The sequence below is a fragment of the Oncorhynchus keta genome, unplaced genomic scaffold (genome assembly GCF_023373465.1).
Source record: "Oncorhynchus keta strain PuntledgeMale-10-30-2019 unplaced genomic scaffold, Oket_V2 Un_contig_20057_pilon_pilon, whole genome shotgun sequence".
NCBI classification, from domain to species: domain Eukaryota; kingdom Metazoa; phylum Chordata; class Actinopteri; order Salmoniformes; family Salmonidae; genus Oncorhynchus; species Oncorhynchus keta.
Window position 1 is genome coordinate 53,182 of NW_026281800.1, and position 22,738 is coordinate 75,919.

Below are 22,738 nucleotides of genomic sequence, written 5' to 3' on the forward strand. Positions count from 1 at the left end.
GATGGTCAAAGCGATGAGGGAGTCAAAATCTATGGGCAACTCCCGAGCCGCAAGCTCGTCCTTAACCTCCTCCGAGACATTGTGCAGGAACATGTCGAACAGTGCTTTCGGGTTCCACGCACTCTCCGCTGCCAACGTAGGGAAATCCACCGCATAGTCAGCCAGAGATGCCAGAGCTGGAATAACTTCCCCGGCAGCTTCTCTCCCGGAGTACGGAGCATCAAAACATTTCCTCACCTTTCCCACAAACCACTCCAGGCTCACGCTGCTGTTCCCATACAGCGGTATCCCAGGTGAGCGCCCTTCCAGACAGTAGTTTGATGAGGTAGGCTATTTTGGAACGATCCGAGGGGAAGGAGAAGAGCTGAAGCTCGAAAATGAGGGCACATTGAGCAAAAAATGCCCGACAGGTGTTCTGCTCTCCTTTAAAGGTTTCCAGAGGAGGTAACCAGGGCTCCCGGGAAGTCGGAATGGCCGGTGGAGTGGCACTGCTAACTGCCGAGTTGCTGAGGGGCGGTGGGTTTACCATCGAGGCAGGCTGTCCCCCAGACGACCCGCGGAATTGCTCCAGCAGCATGTCCAACGCCCGGTCATGGCACTCAGCCAACGTTTGGACCCCCTCCATCAGCCCATGAAGCAATTCCCTGTGCCTAGCAATGGAGGCTCCTTCGGAAGAGATGGTGTTGCGCAGCTGGTCCGGACCTGCTGGGTCAGTCATGGCCAGTTTGTACTATCAGGTATGTAGATAAGACACAGATGCAGGCCACGTCGAATAAACAATAGTTTAATAATTAAATGGGCAGGCGATAGACAGGTCAAGGCAGGCAGGGGTCAGCAAGCCAAAGGTGGGGAAACGGTACCGGACAGCAGGCAGGCTCACGGTTAGGGTAAGGCAGAGGTTGGTAATCCAGAGGGGGGCAAAGGTACAGGTCGACAGGCAGGCGAGGCAGACGTACTGGCAACAGACAAACAGAGAACACAGGTATAAATACACAAGGGATAATGGGGAAGATGGGCGACACCTGAAGGAGGGTGGAGACAATCACAAAGACAGGTGAAACAGATCAGGGTGTAACAGTTATACTTAAACCCAAAATGGTTCTTCTGTAGATTATAAAGAAAGGCTCAGCCGTCACAAAAAAAAAAAATTGGCATTTATACAGATTACAACTGATTTCAGACTAATTGAAAATGAAATTTAGTTTAAAGTATCAACCTTTCTTAAAACCTGTTGGGGCTAGGTGGGCACAAGGAGTTCCCTGAATGGAACACGCCCTCCCATTCAACTGATAAAAATATTCTTTAGAAATATTTAACTTTCACACATTAACAAGTCCAATACAGCAAATGAAAATGTTAAAATGTTTTACAGCAAAAACACAACATATATTTATGTTAGATGACCACCAAATTCAAAAACACACAGAGTGATATTTCACAGTCACAAAAGCATAAATATAGATAAAATGAATCACTAACCTTTGATTATCTTCATCAGATGACACTCATAGGACATCATGTTATACATGTATTGTGTGTTTTGTTCGATAATGTGCATATATATATATATATATATATATATATATATATATATATAAAAATCTCAGTTTAGATTGGCGCGTTACATGCAGTAATGTTTTGATTCCAAAACATCTGGTGATTTTGCAGAAATACTCACAATAAACATTGATAAAAGATGCAAGTGTTATTCACAGAATTAAAGATAAATGTATCCTCTATGCAACCGCTGTGTCAGATTTTTCTTTACACTTTACGGAAAAATAATAATCTGAGAACTGCGCTCAGAACCCAAAGAAATAGCCGCCATTTTGGCATCAACAGAAGCTACAAAAAACACTATAAATATTCACTTACCTTTGAATATCTTCATCAGAAGGCAGTTTCAGGAATCCCAGTTCGATGATAAATGACTTGATTTGTTCCATGAAGTTCCAAAAAGCCCATCATTTAAATATATGCCATTTATCAGACGCTTTTATCCAAAGCGACTTACAGTCATGTGTGCATACATTCTACGTATGGGTGGTCCCGGGGATCGAACCCACTACCCTGGCGTTACAAGCGCCATGCTCTACCAACTGAGCTACAGAAGGACCAGCCACTTGTTGTTAGCTTGTTCAGCCCAGCATTCAATCCTCAAAAAGCATGAGCAATTCCTCCAGACAAAAACTCAAAAAGTTCCATTACAGGTCGTAGAAACAACTCAAATGATGTATGCAATCCATATTTAGGATGTTTTAAACATTAATCAGCAATAAGGTTCCAACCGGAGAATTTCTTTGTCTGAAGAAAAGGATAGGAATGGTAGGACACTCTCTCGTGACCGCGCGTAATGAGACCGAGGCTTTCTACCAGACCACCCACCCAAAAAGCTATTATGAGCCCCTCCTTCATAGTAGAATCATACAGCCAGAATCTAAAGATGGTGACATCTTGTGGAAGCCCTAGGAAGTGCATTCTCATCCATATCTAAGGTGGACATCCAATGGCACTGTTTTCTATATTGAGTTCTCACTTCCTGTTTGGATTTCTTCTCAGGTTTTTGTCTGCCATATGAGTTCTGTTATACTCACAGACATAATTCAAACAGTTTGAGAAACTTCAGAGTGGTTTCTATCCACCAGAAATAATACTATGCATATATTCCCATCTGGGAAAGAGTAGGAGGCTGTTTACTCTGGGCACGCCTTTCATCCAAAAGTGAAAATACTGCCCCCTAGCCTCAACACAAGTCATACAAAGCTGGTTACAATTTCAAATAAAATTAAATAAAATCAAATGTATTTATATAGCCCTTCGTACATCAGCTGAGATCTCAAAGTGCTGTACAGAAACCCAGCCTAAAACCCCAAACATTAAGCAATGCAGGTGTAGAAGCACGGTGACTAGGAAAAACTCCCTAGAAAGGCCAAAACCTAGGAAGAAACGTAGAGAAGAACCAGGCTATGAGGGGTGGCCAGTCCTCTTCTGGCTGTGCCGGGTGGAGATTATAACAGAACATGGCCAAGATGTTCAAATGTTCATAAATGACCAGCCTGGTCAAATAATAATAATCACAGGCAGAACAGTTGAAACTGGAGCAGCAGCACGGCCAGGTGGACTGGGGACAGCAAGGAGTCATCATGCCAGGTAGTCAGTCCTGAGGCATGGTCCTAGGGTTCAGGTTCTCAGAGAGAGAGAAAGAAAGAGAGAGAGAAAATTAGAGAGAGCATAGTCAAATTTCAGTTTTATCCTCCAGAAAAGAGAACAATTATTACCACAAATGTTATGGTTAAACTCAAATATACTGATTAATAAAGCATTATTTTTTACGGAAGAAAATTTAAACAATTTTAATTAGATGTATTAATTATTTTATGAATATAAACAGTGCAGCTATCGAAAATGTATGAGAATGTCTGCCCAATCCAAACCAACTGATTGCAGCATTACCACAAAATGAAGGAGGCAAGTGGAGAAGGGAGAAGGTAGGGAACATCTTTCTCTGCAATATATTTAAGATACAAATTGGCTGAAAGGAATTGGTAAAAATAGACAAATATACCAGTTTCATTTGAGGACAAAAATGTTGACAGCTGCGCCATACAGGTTGCAAAATAAATGGTAAGAGATTTTTGAAGTACTGATTCCATGGCAAATGGTTTATGAACTGGTACAAAAATACTTGATTCAACACTTTGAATTTTTCAATTTCAATTATACAAAATTCTTTCCACCAACAGAAAGCTGTATGTATGTGGCGTACAACAATCACAGCTCTGTAGATTTTTCTTGGAAGAGACAGAATTACTAGACCATTTATTCTAGTATTGTATTGTTTCTGGTCACAGGTTCAGGAATGGTAAAAAAAATCACAACGTTCACTTAAAATTGACCTTGAAAATAGCAGTGTTGGGCGATTTGGAAAGCCATAGACAGTCAATAAATAACATAATAATACTTGTAGGAAAGGTTTTCATCTTTAGCTCACAATCTGTGGATACTATACGATTAGAAAGGTTCAAAATGTATGTAAAACATCACAGCACAATTGAAAAATATATGGCACATGGAAACCAAATGAGGGTGGTCTATGGTGATAGGTGGTATGGGCTGAGAGTGGGTGAGGGGTGGGATTAAAAAGCTTATGTTTTGTTAATGTATTATTGTTATGAGATTGCTTTATATAAAAGTACCATGTATGTAAAATGTTTATGCAAAATGTATGTACCGTACCAGTCATTCATTTTTCTTTATTTTTACTATTTTCTACAATGTAGAATAGTGAAGACATCAAAACTATGAAATAACACATATGGAATCATGTAGTAACCAAAGTGTTAAACAAATCAAAATATGTTTTATATCCCTGACCTCAACTCTATTAAGATGGTTTGGGATGAGTTGGACCGCAGAGTCCAGTCCAGCATATGTGGGAACTCCTTCAAGACTGTTGGAAAATCATTCCAGGTGAAGTTGGATGAAAGAATGCCAAGAGCGTACAAAGCTGTCATCAAGGCAAAGGGTTTGTCACGAATACCACCAAAGGTGGCTCCCCTTCCTGCTCGGGTGGCGCTCGGCGGTCGTCGTCGCCGGTCTATTAGCTGCCACGATCCCTTTTTCCTTTTCGTTTGTTTTTGTCTAATTGTTTTCACCTGTTCCTTGTTGGGGTTTTGGGATGGGTGTTATTTAAGTTAGTTTTGCCCGCTGGTGTTTGTGCGGGCTTGTTGGTTGTTACGTTTGGTGATGTATCGTGTTTTGGTTTGGGGTTTTTCGCTGTCCAGTGTGCGTCTAGGTTTTGGGTTGGTTTTGCGCCAGTGTTTTGGGCATTCACCTATGTTTTGGACCTGTTACGATTTGAAGGACATTAAAGAGTTTTCCCGTTCATTTCGCTCTCTGCATCTGACTCCTCACTCATTCCACTCCCCCGTCGTTACAGGGTTTGAAGAATTTCAAATATATTTTGATTTGTTTAACACTTGAATGACTGGTACTGTACATACATTTTACGTACATGGTACGTTTATATAAAGCAATCTCATTCCATACTTGTTATTTCATAATTTTAATGTCTTCACTATTATTCTACTATGTAGAAATAGTAAAAATAAAGAAAAACCCTGGAATGAGTAGGTGTCCAAACTTTTGACTGGTACTGTATGTGATAGTAGAGTAGTGGCTTGAGGGAACACACTTAATGTGTTGAGAAAAGTTTTATGAAATGTAATGTCCTGTAATATTTTAAATTGTATATAACTGCCTTAATGTTCCTGTTTCCCAGGAAGAGTAGCTGCTGCAAATACAAATACAACGACTCAGCTGCGAAGTGGTAGGCCACACACGCTCACAGAACGGGACCGGTGAAGTGCGCAGCACGTAAAAATCATCTGTTCTCGGTTGCAACACTCACTACCGAGTTCCAAACTGCCTCTGGAAGCAACGTCAGCACAAGAACTGTTAGTCGGGAGCTTCATGAAATGGGTTTCCATGGCCGAGCAGCCACACACAAGGCTAAGATGCGTGATGCCAAGCTTCGGCTGAGTGGTGTAAAGCTCGCCACCATTGGACTGTGGAGCAATGGAAAAGCGCTCTCTGGAGTGATGAATCACGCTTCACCATCTGGTTCCCCGACCGACGGATCTTGGTTTGGCAGATGCCAGGAGTACGCTACCTGCCCCAATGCATAGTGCCAACAGTAAAGTTTGGTGGAGGAGGAATAATGGTCTGGGGCTATTTATCATGGTTTTGGCTAGGCCCCTTAGTTCCAGTGAAGGGAGATCTTAACGCTACTGCATATAATGATATTCTAGACTATTCTGTGCTTCCAACTTTGTGTCAAAAGTTTGGGAAGGCCCTTTCCTGTTGAAGGATGACAATGCCTCAGTACACAAAGTGAGGTCCATACAGAAGTGGTTTGTGAAGATCGGTGTGAAAGAACTTCACTTGCCTGCACAGAGACCGGACCTTAACTCCAACGAACACCTTTGGGATGAATTGTAACGCTGACTGCGAGTCAGGCCTAATCACCCAACATCACTTTCCAACCTCACTAATGTTCTTGTGACTCTTGCTTTATTTAACTAGGCAAGTCAGTTCAGAACAAATTCTTATTTAAAATGACTGCATACACTGGCCAAACATAGCCACGCGCTGGGCCAATTGTGCGCCTCCCTATGGGACTCCCAATCATGGCTAGTTGTGATACAGCCTAGAAAAATGCATTAGTCCAACAAGAATCATTTTGACAGTTGTGAGGGTGAATGAGTGTCAACTGTTATTAAGTTGTGAGGAAGACTATTATCCCAATCACTGGGAAAAAACATTTTGCAACAGACCAACGCTTTGCAACATAATCTGACTAATTAAGGTTTTGTCTAGATGGCGTACAACTTTTGTCAAAATGAACTTTTCGTAACAAATTAGGAGAATTTACGCAGCAGGTTAGGATAATTAACGTAACTGGTTAGGATAATTAAGTTACAGTTCGAGGTAGGGTTATTTGAAATGCAAAACAAAAGCTTCATGAAATCATATGCTGAGGCAGTGAAGAAAGTAGGGGAAGAAGGGTCAAGGGTCCTGAGAGGAGTGGTGTGAGTAGATCTGTACCAATACAGAGGGATAAACCAACAAGTGATATGTTTCAGTTAGCATTTATAGCAATGGTTATGAACTGTACTGCAGGGATGGAATGTAAGTCGCAGAAAATTGAGGTTGCGGTGGCAGATGCAGAGAGGTATTTGGGTGTGGGAGACTGCACGTCAGAAGAGTTACAGGGTGTGTTAAGTGGTGGTGTCCCATCCTTTCAGGCTGTTGGCCTGAAGTAGGACTAAATATATTTAAACATTGGAGTATGCTGTTTTTTGTGAGTGTAGTGTTGGATAGTACGGTATTTGTTTATTTTTTTTATTTTTTTATTCAAGCAAAGTTATAAAGCAGTTATACTCCAGTCTAGTAGGTGGTTGTAATGCAACATTTATTGGATACCAACCACCATTAAACCTCATCAAAGAAGAAGAAGAATTTATTTCGCGGAACCATACAATCTAACGACACTTCCTGCACGGACCCTATTTGCTGTGAACAGGAGTAATCATGGCGTTCAATTTTGGCGGCGCTGCCACCAACCCAGCAAGTAAGGAGATATTTCCATCTATTGATCGAATTTATGAGAAAGCACTTTACATTACTATCAACAGCAGAGATTGTGATGGACGGATGGCTATGATTTCATTTACGTACGCCACAGCTAACGAAACCACAAAAGTAAGAAAGGCGGCCTTGACTGCAGGTCAAGCCAGTTAAGGTTAGCTAACGAAGTAGCTAGCTTACTAGAATGTTCATAAAGTAGCTAGCTAGTCAGTTTGTATTAACTATGCTCACATAAATGGAGAATAATCGATTTAAGTCAGCTTGCTATTTAAACTGCGAAGCTAACTAACAACACTACTAGTCGTCAGCAACATTCTGTTGAATCCCTTATATGGCGGGTCGTGATTCATTAGTTAACTAACAGAACTTATTTATGTTTCCATTACCGTGATGGAAGCCTCCCGAAATCAACACCCGCCATGCCAAACTATAGATGGATGCTTTCAACAAATTCTCATCTGAACCAACCATATATACGTTTTTCCAAGTTTCTGTGGCGCCTTTGAATAGTGTTAATTTTAAACAGTGTTACACCCCAAACCTTCCCCCCTGTTCTATTTATTTCAGGGTGATCTCAATGGAAGTGATAGACCCACTTCAAAAAAATGTGATCTTTTACAAATAGTCTTTTAACCAGTGATGTACACATTATTGCCAGATTCCATGTGGTTTTTGAGCTGTTTGTTTTTGTAGGACTTGCAACCTCACCCCCCCTCTTGCGTAATTGATTTCAATGTGATTATTGATAGGAGTGATTCTCAAAGCAGTGTTGTTTCTCTTTCTGTACTGTGACACTCTGTATCAAAATGCGACATTCTGAAATGTAGCAGCCTGTTCTGCAGGTTGTCTTTTAACTCGGATGCAGTTGCCCATTGCGACATCAACTTTATCCACTTCATCCATCCTCATAACATTCCACTGTCTGACTACATATTTTGTTGTTGGTCAAGACACTAACGGATTTTAATTTGGTTCATTTGCTGCCAAAACAACAGCACCCTCAGCTTTTGGCTTTGCCATGACCACCACCAGTGCCTCATCGGGATTTGGTAGTAAATATCTCTGTTCATTTTCAAGGCACAGCAGCTTCCCCATTCCCCAAAATGCATTATCATCACTCAGAAGAATAAGAGTAATCTGCTAACTAGCTAGGCTACTTGCTTGAGAATGTAGACAGGTGTAGCAGTTTCTCAAATAATCCCAGGCTGAGTAAACAGTAGCTCAACCAAGTTCAGCACAGTCTGTAGGCGCAATAGCATGCTTATGCTGCAATTTCCTATGCTGAATAAATGAGGTTGCTTTATCCAACAAAGATCTACTTTTTGTAGTCTAGCTATTAAGGACCTTTATGATTGCAAATAAAGCAGATCACTCTGCCAGCACCCCACAAAAGACTTGAGATTAAACATGAACAGGACCTTGAGAAATGTGGTGGAGCATGAGAAATAATTTATCTCGTCTCGTTGGCAAGAATGATGAGACAAGGTTCACTGTCAGTATTCTAATACCACTGTTTAGTCCCTGGGGACTGTCTTGCATCTTTGATTGGGGCTCTGTGAATACATGGGTGGTGAAAGGGAACAGAATTCTTGCAAAGCAAAGGAGGACTGAAATATTCAGACTCAGCAGCAGTAAGTACATTGCAATGGCCCTGGCCCCACAGACTATCACTGATTCACGGAGGTGAAGGGGGATTTTAAACTGCACTGTCTCATCCTGCTCTTTCTCTTCTCCCTGAAGAGTTTGTTGTGGTTCTTCCCCATTGTAAAGACTTAAATCATTTTCTTCCTGTCTATAGCAGGTCTTGCAGCCCCTGGTTTCGGGACCACCACCACTGCTGCGGCCCCCGCTGGCTTCGGCGGCTTTGGCACCACCACCACAGGTAAGACTGGGACTGTCCACTACATCAGTGTTCGACAGTCACGCCAACTTTACTAACTAACCAGCCAACTAGCCCTGTACCAGATCTGTTTGTTCTCTTGCTTACTTCATTGGCAAACCAAACATAGCATGATGATGTTGTGCATGACAATGACAGAAAGAGTTTATTCTTTTTAGACAGACTGGTTTCCTTCCAGCTGAACTTGTCTGTACATATACAATGTCAGTTTGGAATAGAGGAAAGGGCAGAGTTCTGCTTTCATAACTGCTTTATCTGCTTGTTGCCCTAGTGTAAACATCTCCTGGACACACAATAGTATCATAGAGGTTATTTTAAATGTGTGTTTTGTTTTACTAGTTTGCCTCAACTACCTACACTGAAACCACTGCAAAGGTTTTGCCTGTGAACTTAGGTATAGAATCGCAACGTTCTAGCATGTATGCCTGTGGTAAGTTTTTCATGAGCACAATTCCTGCCTACATTTAAGCCTTGCCTACCCAAACTCGTGATTTGTAGGGAGAGTTGTCTGTTTGAAGAGAACTCCCCAGGATCTTTTATTTTTCGTAGTTGCCAAGAGAATCCGTCATGTTTCCCAGACCTAGTGCTATTTCTGCCCTAGGTCTGGGATTTCCGAAACTATAAGGAGTTGGCAAGAGAGTAGAAACAGACTGGCACCCAGGCTACCAGCTTACCACATAAGTGTGAAATGTGGTTACTACTAAATAACCATCCAACTACACCCGTGTATTCAGCATAATACTAGTATCTTATTCATTAACTGACTGACTAACAGAGCAGGGAGTTGATGTTTGTGGCTGTTAATTAGTTTCAGTTGCATCTCCTCTGCTTAGTAATTCTATCAACTGAAAACATCACTGTTGGGGATCATCTGTTATGACGCTACCGGGCGTACTCTTGTACATACAATGTGTTTGAAGCTTTCCCAGTGTGGGACTGTCGCGGTGCTCTTCTCTACACTAACCCTCCTCTGCACCCCTTTCTCTCTCTCTCTCTCGCTGCCTGCCTTGCCTGCCTGCTGGCTACAGGATTTGGGGGGCTAGGAGCCGGGAGCACCACGTCTGGTGGGTTTAGTTCTGGGGGGTTTGGATTAAATGCAGCAGCTCCCAACGTGGCTGCAATCAGCTTTAATGTTGGGGGCTTTGGTGCAGCTACCACAGCAACCACTGTTTTCAATTTTGCTAATAGCCTGGCTAGCGCAGGTAGATGCCTTTAAAAAAATATATTAATCAGTCAATCCGTCTAGTATGTCTACAGCACACATTTGTCCTCTCCATTTCTCCCTACACGACTGTGTATTATTTTGGTGTGGTGTTTTTGTATATCTCCATCTCACCCTATGCATATGTTAAATGCTCATCTAATGATGTTTTCCATGTTGCCTGTTTTGCATACATCCGCTATCTGCTACAACAGCCTTTGTCAGCACAGTCCCTGTGTCAAACTGGTGGGCTCTGATTACGGAGTTGGGAAAGGCTGTGCTAGATTATTTTTGTGGAATATGTTATGTGTTTCTTATCGCATTTTCCTGAATCTGTTAGGCCACTGTTTGCCTGGCAGGCACATGACATGTTCTGTGTTATTTCTCAAGAGTATTTATCCTCTCCACTCTAAAAAAGCATTAGGGACCCCCTCCCTTGGACAAATCAATTGATCTCTTCTAGGGTTGCACATTTTGGGGAATATTTAGAGGTGGAAACTTTCCGTGGGATATATGGGAATTAACGGGAATATATTCAAAATAATTTTAATACCATTTAAATGTAGATGTTTTTTGCATGGGATATATTTACCATATCATATAAGTGAACTTTAATTAAATGAGTTTACTCTAAACATGGGACGATTTCACTGAACAACAAAAGGGAATTTTGAATGATCCCCAATGATCCATCGCATCTCCCAAAAACGTTTTCAACATATCTGTACAATGATAGTCTAGAAACTAAAGCTTTGGTTGTCTTCCTCTCAGGCTTCCATGTCTTCTCCCTGGACCTCCTCAATGTCCACCTCTTGAACATCAGATTCTGAGGCCTCATCTTCACTGTCACTTTCCAACCTTGTTGGGGATGGATCATTGTCAAGCTCAAAAAGCCTCAGAATTTGCTACCAATTTTTCAACCGTTTTATTGGTCAGTCTGTTGCGTGCTTCGGTGTGTGTGTTCCCAAACAAGGACCAGTTGCGCTCTGAGGTGGCTGATGTTGGTAGGATTTGGAGGATGATGGATGCAATAGGGGAAGGAGCCTCAGATCCACAAAATCCCTTTCACCAGGTGGCTGATGTGATATGTTGGCACAACTGCCGTATTATGTCTCCATCCCAAAGCCATTGCTTGGATGTGTACTTCGCCAGACTGCCAAGAACCTTGCCCTCATCCAGGCCATGTTGGTGAGACAAGGTAGTGATGACACCATAGGCCTTGTTGATCTCTGCGTCAGACAGTATGGTCTTGCCAGCATATTTGAGGTCCAACATGTACGCTGCGGCATGTATGGGCTTCAGGCAGAAGTCTTCACACTTTTTGATGTACCGTAATTGCTGGACTATAAGCCGCTACTTTATTCCCACGCTTTGAACCTCGCGGCTAATTTATGGATGTTTTCCGCTTTCACAAGATTCATGACGCCAAAAAACTGAGCACCGTCACATTATGTGACGTAAAATTGAGCGCGCTCAAACTTCCCATCATTCTGATTATGGTAGTAATTTTGTCACCCTCATCATGGCAAAGACACGGAGAAATGCATATGATGCAGCTTTCAATTTGAAGACGATCGATCTGGCTGTTGGAAAAGGAAAGAGAGCTGCTGCACGGGAGCTTGGCCTTAATGAGTCGATGATAAGACGTTGGAAACAGCAGCGTGAGGAACTGACTCAGTGCAAAAAGACAACCAAGGCTTTCAGAGGGAAGAAAAGCAGATGGCCCAAAGTATTTGCAGCCACTCGACATCAGTGTAAATTGTGCATTTAAGGTGGCGCTCCTTGTTCAGTGGGAGTCTTGGATGACAAGTGGGGAGAAATCCTTCACTAAAACGGGCTGCATGCGAAGAGCAACTTATGGTCAAGTCTGCCAGTGGGTCCTGACAGCGTGGAGCATTGTCAAAAAATCCACTATCAACGGGTTTGGAAAGGCTGGACTGCTGCGTGTTGAAGGGGCGGCTGGACTGCTGCGTGTTGAAGGGGCGGCTGGACTGCTGCGTGTTGAAGGGGCAGCATGAGCTCAGCGGGGTATTTGCCTCCGGATGAAAGTGACGAGAGCGACAATGAAAACGATCCAACATCGGATGAAGCAATTCTGAGGTTATTCATCTCCGACACCGAAGGAGATGACTTAAGTGGTTTCAGTGCACAGGAGGAGGAAGATGGTGACCAAGTTCATTTGTTTCAATGTACCGGTAGGCACCTGCGGCTTAAAGACCCGTGCGGCGTATTTATGTACAAAATACATATATTTTTTTTATAATTCAGTGGGTGCGGTTTATATTCAGGTGCGCTTAATAGACCAGCAATTACGGTACACTGCTCAAAAAAATAAAGGGAACACTAAAATAACACATCCTAGATCTGAATGAATTAAATATTCTTATTAAATACTTTTTTATTTACATAGTTGAATGTGCTGGCAACAAAATCACACAAATTATCCTTAAAACAAGTCAAAATGAGGCTCAGTAGTGTTGGCCTCCACGTGCCTGTATGACCTCCCTACAACACCTGGGCATGCTCCTGATGAGGTGGCGGATGGTCTCCTGAGGGATCTCCTCCCAGACCTGGACTAAAGCATCCGCCAACTCCTGGACAGTCTGTGGTGCGACGTGGCGTTGGTGGATGGAGCGAGACATGATGTTCCAGAGGTGCTCAATTGGATTCAGGTCTGGGGAACGGGCGGGCCAGTCCATAGCATCAATGCCTTCCTCTTGCAGGAACTGCTGACACACTCCAGCTACATGAGGTCTAGCATTGTCTTGCATTAGGAGGAACCCAGGGCCAACCGCACCAGCATATGGTCTCACAAGGGGTCTGATGATTTCATCTCGGTACCTATTGGCAGTCAGGCTACCTCTGGCGAGCACATGGAGGGCTGTGCGGCCCCCCCAAAGAAATGCCACCCCACACCATGACTGACCCACTGCCAAACCGGTCATGCTGGAGGATGTTGCAGGCAGCAGAACGTTCTCCATGGCGTCTCCAGACTCTGTCACGTGCTCAGTGTGAACCTGCTTTCATCTGTGAAGAGCAAAGGACACCAGTGGCAAATTTGCCAATCTTGGTGTTCTCTGGCAAATGCCAAATGTCCTGCACGGTGTTGGGCTGTAAGCACAACCCCCACCTGTGGACGTCGGGCCCTCATACCACCCTCATGGAGTCTTGTTTCTGACCGTTTGAGCAGACACATGCACATTTGTGTCCTGCTGGCGGTCATTTTGCAGGGCTCTGGCAGTGCTCCTCCTTGCACAAAGGCGGAGGTAGCGATCCTGCTGCTGGGTTGTTGCCCTCCTACGGCCTCCTCCACCACTCCTGATGTACTGGCCTGTCTCCTGGTAGCTCCTCCATGCTCTGGACACTATGCTGACAGACACAGCAAACCTTCTTGCCACAGCTCGCATTGATGTGCCATCCTGGATGAGCTGCACTACCTGAGTCACTTGTGTGGGTTGTAGACTCCGTCTCATGCTACCACTAGAGGGAAAGCACCGCCAGCATTCAAAAGTGACCAAAACATCAGCCAGGAAGCATAGGAACTGAGAAGTGGTCTGTTGTCACCACCTGCAGAACCACTCCTTTATTGGGGGTGTCTTGCTAATTGCCTATAATTTCCACCTGTTGTCTATTCCATTTGCACAACAGCATGTGAAATTTATTGTCAATCAGTGTTGCTTCCTAAGTGGACAGTTTGATTTCACAGAAGTGTGATTGACTTGGAGTTACATTGTGTTGTTTAAGTGTTTCCTTAATTTTTTTGAGCAGTATATTTAAAAATGGCAGTTCTCTGCTTGGAGCAACAGTGAAGTGGGCAGGGCGGTACGGATTTCTTCTCTTATATCTGCAAGCAGAGTCTGAACATCAGTCAGGATGGAATTGTCTCCCTCAATCCGTGCCATGGCTACTGCTATCGGTTTCAGGTGTTTCAGGCTACTTACCACTCTCTCCCAAAACACATAATCTAGGAGGATCTGTGCTGTCCTTATCGGCAGACTGAGATATGGCCATTTCTTGGAGACACCTTCCCCTCCAGGAGACTGTCAAACATGATGACAACACCACCCCCACGGGTGTTGCTGGGCAGCTTGAATGTGGTGCTCTTCTTCTTCTCACTTTGCTTGGTGAGGTAGATTGCTGCTATAACTTGATGATCCTTCACATACCTAACCATTTCCTTGGCTCTCTTGTAGAGTTGATCCATTGTTTTCAGTGCCATGATGTCATTAGACCAAGCAGCCGTCATGTTCGCAGCATTGTCTGTCACCAGTGCAAATATCTTCTGTGGATGAAGGTCATTGATGACTGCCTTCAGCTCATCTGCTGTACACAGCTTTTCCTTCTACATTAGTTGCAGTGAAATATCTCCACACATCAGATAGTGCCCGTGGCATTTTCCTGTCAAGATTAGATTTAAAAAATAATATATATATATATATATCACACACACACCATGTACATATAAATAGTTAAGCGGTTAGATTAAACAACTCCTTTGTAAGATAAGAAATGTTTTAAAATGAAACATGTATGGAAACAGGTGAATTAACACTGTTAGCAGGCTCAAACAAGCCAAAACCCACATGGTAGCAAAAACTTACTAGCAGAAATTGTTAACAAGTTAGAAATGATTGAAACACACAATGTTGTAGGTTACTATTTACTAGTTTAAAAAAAAAAAAAAAAATGTATGCCGTATAGAATATATTCACCCCACCCAGTATTGTAATTCAAACTTACCAGAAAGTATGTTGTCCTTGGCTCAGACAGTGTATTAGTGTTGGCTCAATAGCATCTCCTTTGTGTGCAAGATCTTGAGAATCAGCATCACGTGATGGAAGAACGCATGCAGAGGGTTGTAATTCCATTGAATTGGGGATAGTTTAACCAAAATATGCCACAAGACCTAGAATTGCCTTGTGTGTATTCCACAAAAAAGGTTCACTGTTATAAGCTAACTTTATTTTAATGAATTTAAGCAACATTACTGGGCTGAACTTCCCATGACAATTTCCGGAAAGTTCTCGACCCTTTGCAACCCTAATCTCTATGCCCTCCCTCTCATCTTTCTTTCCATTATCCATCCATTCATCCATGCTCTCTGACGGTCTGGTTTGTCTTGCTCAGGTGCTTTTGGGGGTTTTGGGACAACCACTACATCCGCTGCTGCGCCTGGGTCAACTTTCAGCTTCGCCGCTCCTGCAAGCACAACAGGTCAGGACTGTGGAACTCGCTGGGGCAGGGCTGGGTACAGCCGGAGAGAGCCAGGGCAGGAACGGCCTTGTCCTACTCTGCTTGCTCCTGCTATTCTGCATGGCAACTACTAGATGGTGCACTCTACCATAACATGTTATCTCCTTGCCATAGCCTCTCCCGATACTAGCATTCCATTCTCAGATTACCAACACACTATAACCTGAACCTAAGATTCTAAGCCAAAATACTCAACAAATCCTTATATTTTCCATTTAATGGTTTTATTGATATAATTATTTATCCTTCCAGGAGGACTGTTTGGTAATACCCAGAATAAGGGATTTGGGTTCTCCTCTGGGCTGGGCACTGGCACTACTGCTGCAGCTGGGTTTGGAACAGGTCTGGGGACAACTCTAGGAGGTGGATTTGGTGGCTTCAATATCCAGCCACAGCAGCAACAGCAAGGTAAGTGTTCCTCTGGCTAAGAGCAGGGGTGAATCTCAAAAGTCCTTCCTCAATTCCTAGGGTCCTCTCCTCGCTTCCTTAACCTTAAAGGGAACAGAAGATCCAACGATTTGAGACTGAGACGAGGAGAGAACGCAAGGAGGATTTAAGGATAGACTATTGCGATTGACCCCCGGTGTATGCAAACCAAACAGGTTATGTTTTGCTAGGATAGCTAAGTTTTCTTTTGTGTTGCGCGATATAGGAAGCTTTTTTGGGCAGCAGGCCCAGGCCCCGGCCCAGTCTAATCAGCTCGTCCACACAGCTAACGCCCTGTCTGCCCCCACCCTGCTTGGGGATGAGAGAGATGGCATCTTGGCCAAGTGGAATCAGCTCCAGGCCTTCTGGGGAACAGGCAAGGGCTATTTCAACAACCAACTCCCCCCTGTAGACTTCACACAGGAGAACCCTTTCTGCAGGTTCAAGGTAATGCCTCGTATCAGCATATTTTGACATTAAATGTTTTGTTATTTTAATAAAGCAAATTGCAGTTTTAATCTTTAACTTGTTTTCACATGTTGATGAGGTTTGTTGTACTATTCCTTTCTTTTACCGGCTTCAGGTAACTGCAGTGGTGTAGACCAGTGCTTTGGAGTTCAATTAACTGTCACAAATATGTCAGCATAAGAGAGACCACCAAAGTTCTATCTAGAGAATACTAAGGACACAAACTGCAAGTTTATCATATCTGTTTGTGTCTGCAAGGCGGTGGGCTACAGCTGTATCCCAGGCAGTAAGGATGAGGATGGTCTGGTTGTCCTGGCCTTGAATAAGAAGGAGGCTGATGTTCGTAGCCAACAGCAGCAGCTGGTTGAGTCTCTACACAAGGTGCTGGGAGGGAACCAGACTCTCACCGTCAACGTAGAGGGAGTCAAAGCCCTGCCTGATGACCAGTGAGTAGTAGTAGACACTACCAGACACAGTCTATGGGTACACAACAGAGAATATACTGTATGGAGTATCGTTAAGTTTATCACATTGACCTCATGATCTGTCAGTCCCTGCATCCATTGTTCAATCTATGAGCCTATTAACAGAGATTACATTTCTCCAGACCCAATACTCACTTTGATAGCAAACCAAGTGGCAGGGCTGCCATTTTCTTGTTTTTCAAATTTGTGAACATTTAGAAGCCCTCTAAGTGGACCGTGTAACACTGAGTGCCTGTCTATCTCTTTCTAGGACGGAGGTGGTGATCTATGTGGTGGAGCGTTCTCCTAACGGCACATCTAAGAGGATCCCAGCTACAACACTGTACAGCTATGTAGAGCAGGCTAACACCAAGGCCCAGCTCACACAGCTAGCAGTTTTCATGTCTGTTACACGCACTGAGCTCTCACCAGCACAGCTCAAACAGCTGCTGGCGAATGCACCAGCAGGTAAATTTGGTTGTGTGTCTTCCCCGTACTTGCTCTTCTCTCACCTCCATCACAACTAAGTTAACTGAGTCATTATGTTGAGAGCATGGTCCCATTCCCCGGCTCAGACGTTGCTGATGCATGCCAGATTTTACAGCGTCTGAATAGGCATTTTCCATATCAGCTTAAGCACATCATGTTATAGCAATCTGGTGCCCGATGACACAGTCGATGATCTGACACGCAACCATTGGTTGATGCATGCAACGTCTGAGCATGGGAACAAGGCCATGGCTTTTAGATAACCAGATGTCTATTGTACAACAGCTGTGACTTCATGGATTTCAGTTTGGTTTCATTTACTGGTTTATTGAAACAACAGTGTATGGACTACTTGGTCCACATGTAGCACTAAGAATGTGACTTGTATATGACTCAGAGTTTTGTTGCTTGTTTTCAGGTGTGGATCCAATCATTTGGGAACAGGCAAAGGTGGATAACCCTGATGCGGACAAGTAAGTTGTTCAATGTGAATCAAGGTTATTAAAAGCTTGTTATCATTAATTATTCTGAGCTCGATGATCATTTTGAAACTTTATATGGAACTGATGATATTCGTAATCCTACAGGTTGATCCCCGTCCCCATGGTTGGTTTCAAAGAACTACTCCGCAGACTGAAGATTCAGGACCAGATGACCAAACAGCACCAGTCCAGAGTAGATGTGAGCTTTCCTCTACAATTGCGCTGCTTACCCGTACACATACAGTGGGGCAAAAAAGTATTTAGTCAGCAACCAATTGTGCAAGAGAACTTGCACTCGTGTCCCTATTTTGAAAATTACAGGCCTCATCTTTTTAAGTGGGAGAACTTGCACAATTGGTGGCTGACTAAATACTTTTTTGCCCCACTGTATATGGCCTGCTTCTAGAAGTGTTATAAAAGAGTGTAGAGGGAAATTGCAGTACCATAAAATGAATAAAGAACCTTAGGTTGCTGGTTCTTATTCAGCTTGAAGGACTGTTAGACGAATCTGGCTACTAAGACCTATCCAGGAGGTGAGCTACGTTACGCTGGCCTTTGTTACAGCTTTCCTTTACTGCCTCACATGCTTCTCAGTACTCTTTTATAATATGCTGTAGGTGGGTTCCTCCTATGTAGTTATGTACATGTTTCCTGTGGTCTTTCACCAGATCATCTCTAATGACATCAGTGAACTGCAGAAGAACCAGGCAACAACAGTGGCTAAGATCGCTCAATACAAGAGGAAGCTGATGGATCTCTCTCACAGAGTACTACAGGTATATGCCATTTATTATTATTAAGTCAAGTCATCTGGCTGTTGTCAGTTGATACAGCGGTGTGTGAACATATTTTGAATGTCGACAGAATATCATGAAGTTAACTATGTGTGTATAATAGGGCTGACCCCAGTTAGTTGATTGTTTGGTCGTTGGTCGACCGAGATTATTTTAGCCGAGCAGTAATATACAGTACCAGTCACAAGTTTGGACACATCTACTCATTCAAGGTGTTTTCTTTATTTTACTATTTTCTACACAGTAGAATAATAGTGAAGACATCAAAACTATGAAATAACACTTTTGGAATCATGTAGTATTATTAATTGTATTAATTGTGCTTTTTGTGACTCCTCTCTTTGGCTGGAAAAATGGCTGGTGTTTTCTGTGAGTTGGTGGACACCTAATATAATCGTTTGTGGAGCTTTCGCTGTAAAGCATTTTTGAAATCAGAAACTGGCTGGATTAACGAGAATTTTATCTTTTAAAATGGTGAAATTTGATTTGAGTTTTCTGTTGATTTGTATTTGGCGCCCTGCAATTTCATTGGCTGTTGGCGAGGGGTTCCGCTGATCCTAGACCGGTTAACTTTTTACGGATAGGGGGCAGCATTTTCACTTTGGATGAATTGCGTGCCCATAGTGAACTGCCTCTTACTCTGTCCCAGATGCTAATATATGCATCTTATTATTACTATTGGATAGAAAACTCTGATGTTTCTAAAATTATGTCTGTGAGTATAACAGAACTCATATGGCAGGCAAACTTCCAAACAGGAAGTGGAAATTCTGGGGCTGGTTGATTTTCAACTCATCGCCTATTCACATCCCAGTAAGATATGGATCTGTTCCCACTTCCTACCCCTTCCACTAGATGTCAGTCAGTAGAACGTGGAATGAAGCCTCTAGTGTGATGTGGGACCGGATGGCAGCCATTTGAGTCAGTGGTCTAGCAGAATGCCAGTTCCTGGCCAGGCGCATTTCTCATGATATTGTCATGTATTCCATTACTCTGTAAACAAAAACGAATGCTCCGGTTGGAACGTTATTAGATATATATGATAACAACATTCTGAAGATTGATTCTCTACTTAATTTGACCAGTTTATTCAACCTGGAATATAACTTTTTAAAGTTTTCGTCTGAGTTCGCCTGGACTGGCGCCAGCGTTTCGACATATGAACTAAACGTGTTAGCAAAGGTAGCTAATTGGACACTAGTAATGGACATTATCGGACAAAACTACGATTTATTGCGGAACTATGATTCCTGGCACTGCATTCTGATGAAAGGTAAGGGAATATTTATGATGTAATTTCTGTTGACTCCAACATGGCGGAGGAATATTGTGTACTTCTGAGCGCCATCTCAGATTATTGCATGGTATGCTTTTTCCGTAAAGTTTTTAAAAATTCTGACAGTGGTTGCATTAACTTCTTATGGTATAGGCGACGCTTGCGTCCCACTTGGGCAAATGCCAGGGGAAATGCAGCACGGCAAAAAAAAAAAAATTATATAAAAATCTAACTTTAATTAAATCACACATGTAAGATACTCAATTAAAGCTACACTCGTTGTGAATCCAGCCAACATGTCAGATTTTTAAAAGGCTTTTCGGCGAAAGCTATTATCTGATGATAGCACAACAGTAAACAGAGGGTAGCATATTTCAACTCTGCAGGCGCTACACAAAACGCAGAAATAAAATGTAAAACATGCCTTACGAGATTCTTTTTTTGGCACTCCAATATGTCCCATAAACATCACAATTGGTCTTTTGTTCGATTTAATTCCGTCAATATATATCCAAAATGTCAATTTATTTGGCGCTTTTGATCCAGAAAAAAAACATCTTCCAAAATGCGCAATGTCACTAATAAATATTTCAAAAGTTGCCTATAAACTTCAAACTACTTTTGTAATACAACTTTAGATCAAATTGAAGACGGGTCTATCTGTGTTCAATACAGGAACGCAACAAACCAAGCTACTTTTCAAGTCTTGCGCAAATCTCAACAGTGTTATGCAGTTCCTAGATGGCCGTACTTCTTCATTGCACATATTAATAACCTCAACCAAATTCCAAAGACTGGTGACATCCAGTGGAAGCAGTAGGAACTGAAAACAAGTTCCAAAGAATTACCGTTTCCCAATGAGAACTCACTGAACAGAGAACTCACTGAACTGAGACCTACATTTTTTTTTTCCTGAACAGATAGTCCTCTGGGTTTTGCTTACTACATAAGTTCTGTTATACTCACAGACATGATTCAAACAGTTTTAGAAACTTCAGTTTCAGTAATAATATGCATATGTTATATTCTTGGCATGAGTAGCAGAAAGTTGAAATTGGGCAAGCTATTTATCCAAAAGTGAAAATGCTGCCCCCTATACCTTAAGTTAACAAGTGTATATTTTTTCCGCTAGCGGAACATGTGTCCTAGACAGGTTTTTTTAAGAAGGAAAGAAGAAGGCCCCGGTGCACAACTGAGCAGGAGGACAACTACATTAGTGTCTAGTTTGAGAAACAGATGCCTCACAAGTCCTCAACTGGCAGCCTCATTAAATTAAATGGTACCTGCAAAACACCAATATTTTTTTTTTAGTCAGGGACAGCCTTAGTATATACACTGTTTGTGTGTGTGTTTAGGTGCTGATCAAGCAGGAGATTCAGAGGAAGAGTGGCTATGCCATCCAGGTGGATGAGGAGCACCTAAGAGTGCAGCTGGACACCATCCAGTGTGAACTCAATGCCCCCACGCAGTTCAAGGTAAGTTCACTGCATCATCTGGTTATTCCATACAAACGCTGGCACTCCGCCATGCCCTACGTGACTATGCTAAAAGCTGACTTTTAGCTGCAACTCTGGACACCCTACCTATTTACATTTTGGTAATTTAGGAGACGCTCTTCTTATCCAAAGCGACTTACAGGTACAATTAGGTTTAAATGCCTTGCTCGGGGGTACATCAACAGATTTTTCACCTAGTCTGCTCGGGAACTCGGCGACATTTCTGTTACTGGCCCAATGCTCTTAACTGCTATGCTACCTGTCGCCTCTCACTGATTCAGATTTGATGACCCTTTCGTTGGATGTACAGTATTTCTCATGTAATTTGAGGACCTTGTCTATAAAATTTACTTGAAATGGTTGTTGCTCTATTAGGGGCGTCTGAACGAGCTGATGTCTCAGATCCGGATGCAGAACCACTTTGGGGCGGTACGCTCAGAGGAACGATATAGTGTGGACGGAGACCTTCTCAGAGAGATCAGACAGGTGAGACTGTTAAAATTCTATTTTTATGGGCAAGACATACTGCATGTATATGTTAACGCAAATTATGGAAGTGTTTTGTCTGTTTGCTTACAGATGTGTGTGGTCTGCCGTTAGTCCGTCAGTAGTTCTAAGTGTCTTTGTTTATGTGTGTGGTTGGTCAGTATTGCTGACCGAGTGTCTCTCCGTTCTCCTCTCCACAGCACCTGAAGCAGCAGCAGGAGGGTCTGAGTCAGCTGATCAGTGTGATCAAAGATGACGTGGAAGACATCAAACTGATAGAACATGGCCTCCTGGACAGACTCGGCTGACCTCAAAGGTCCTCCCAGGCCCCACGTGACCCTGAATCTCTCTCTCACTGCTGACAAAAGTTAAAGGTTTATGCCTCTTCTTAGCAAGGCATATATCTGTCTTTTCTATGGTCTGTCTGTCTTCAACTCAGAGGTGCTTTCTCACACAGATTAATCCTTGTCCTGGACTAATGGCTCAATATTGAATCTCAATCAAAAATCCTTTTTAGTCCAGGACTAGGTATCATTTTTGTCTTGGAAACTGCCCCTAAAACCCCCAAACATCTAAACTGGAACAAGACTGCCTTAGAAAAACTGGACACTGTCTGGTTGACAGCCAGTGAAATGTGACTGTTCGACGATTTGGTGTGATATTCAAGTGCGATATTCAACACATTGTAAATAAATACGCCTTTTATTATTGATTTAGTAATATTTTATATGATTGAATAAGAATTATACACAACCCCAACATGGTTTAATAAAATGTCATTGAGGAGCCTTTTTCAACATGACTCTCCTTTGTTTGGATCTCTTTCTTACCCAAGTGTAACCGGTGTCAGTGCT

At 42.7% G+C, this 22,738-nt stretch overlaps 1 protein-coding gene across 4 annotated transcripts; it reads left to right on the top strand.

The window, feature by feature from the left end:
• The first annotated feature begins 6,972 nt into the window (after nt 1-6,972).
• Nucleotides 6,973-22,686, top strand: nup54 (nucleoporin 54). 4 transcript variants are annotated; one of them, XM_035776550.2, is made up of 13 exons: nt 6,973-7,132; nt 8,948-9,031; nt 15,378-15,464; nt 15,756-15,911; nt 16,156-16,376; nt 16,656-16,843; nt 17,133-17,329; nt 17,769-17,823; nt 17,938-18,031; nt 18,501-18,608; nt 21,258-21,377; nt 21,774-21,884; nt 22,085-22,686. In XM_035776550.2, the coding sequence occupies exons 1-13, from the start codon at nt 7,093-7,095 to the stop codon at nt 22,190-22,192; spliced, it is 1,569 nt and encodes a 522-aa protein (XP_035632443.1). In that variant the 5' UTR covers nt 6,973-7,092; the 3' UTR covers nt 22,193-22,686. The 4 variants fall into 4 exon arrangements, with proteins under 4 accessions (XP_035632443.1, XP_035632446.1, XP_035632444.1 ...); XM_035776551.2 differs by having other exon boundaries at nt 7,060-7,132; nt 8,951-9,031; XM_035776553.2 differs by lacking the exon at nt 15,378-15,464.
• The last annotated feature ends 52 nt before the right edge of the window (nt 22,687-22,738 follow it).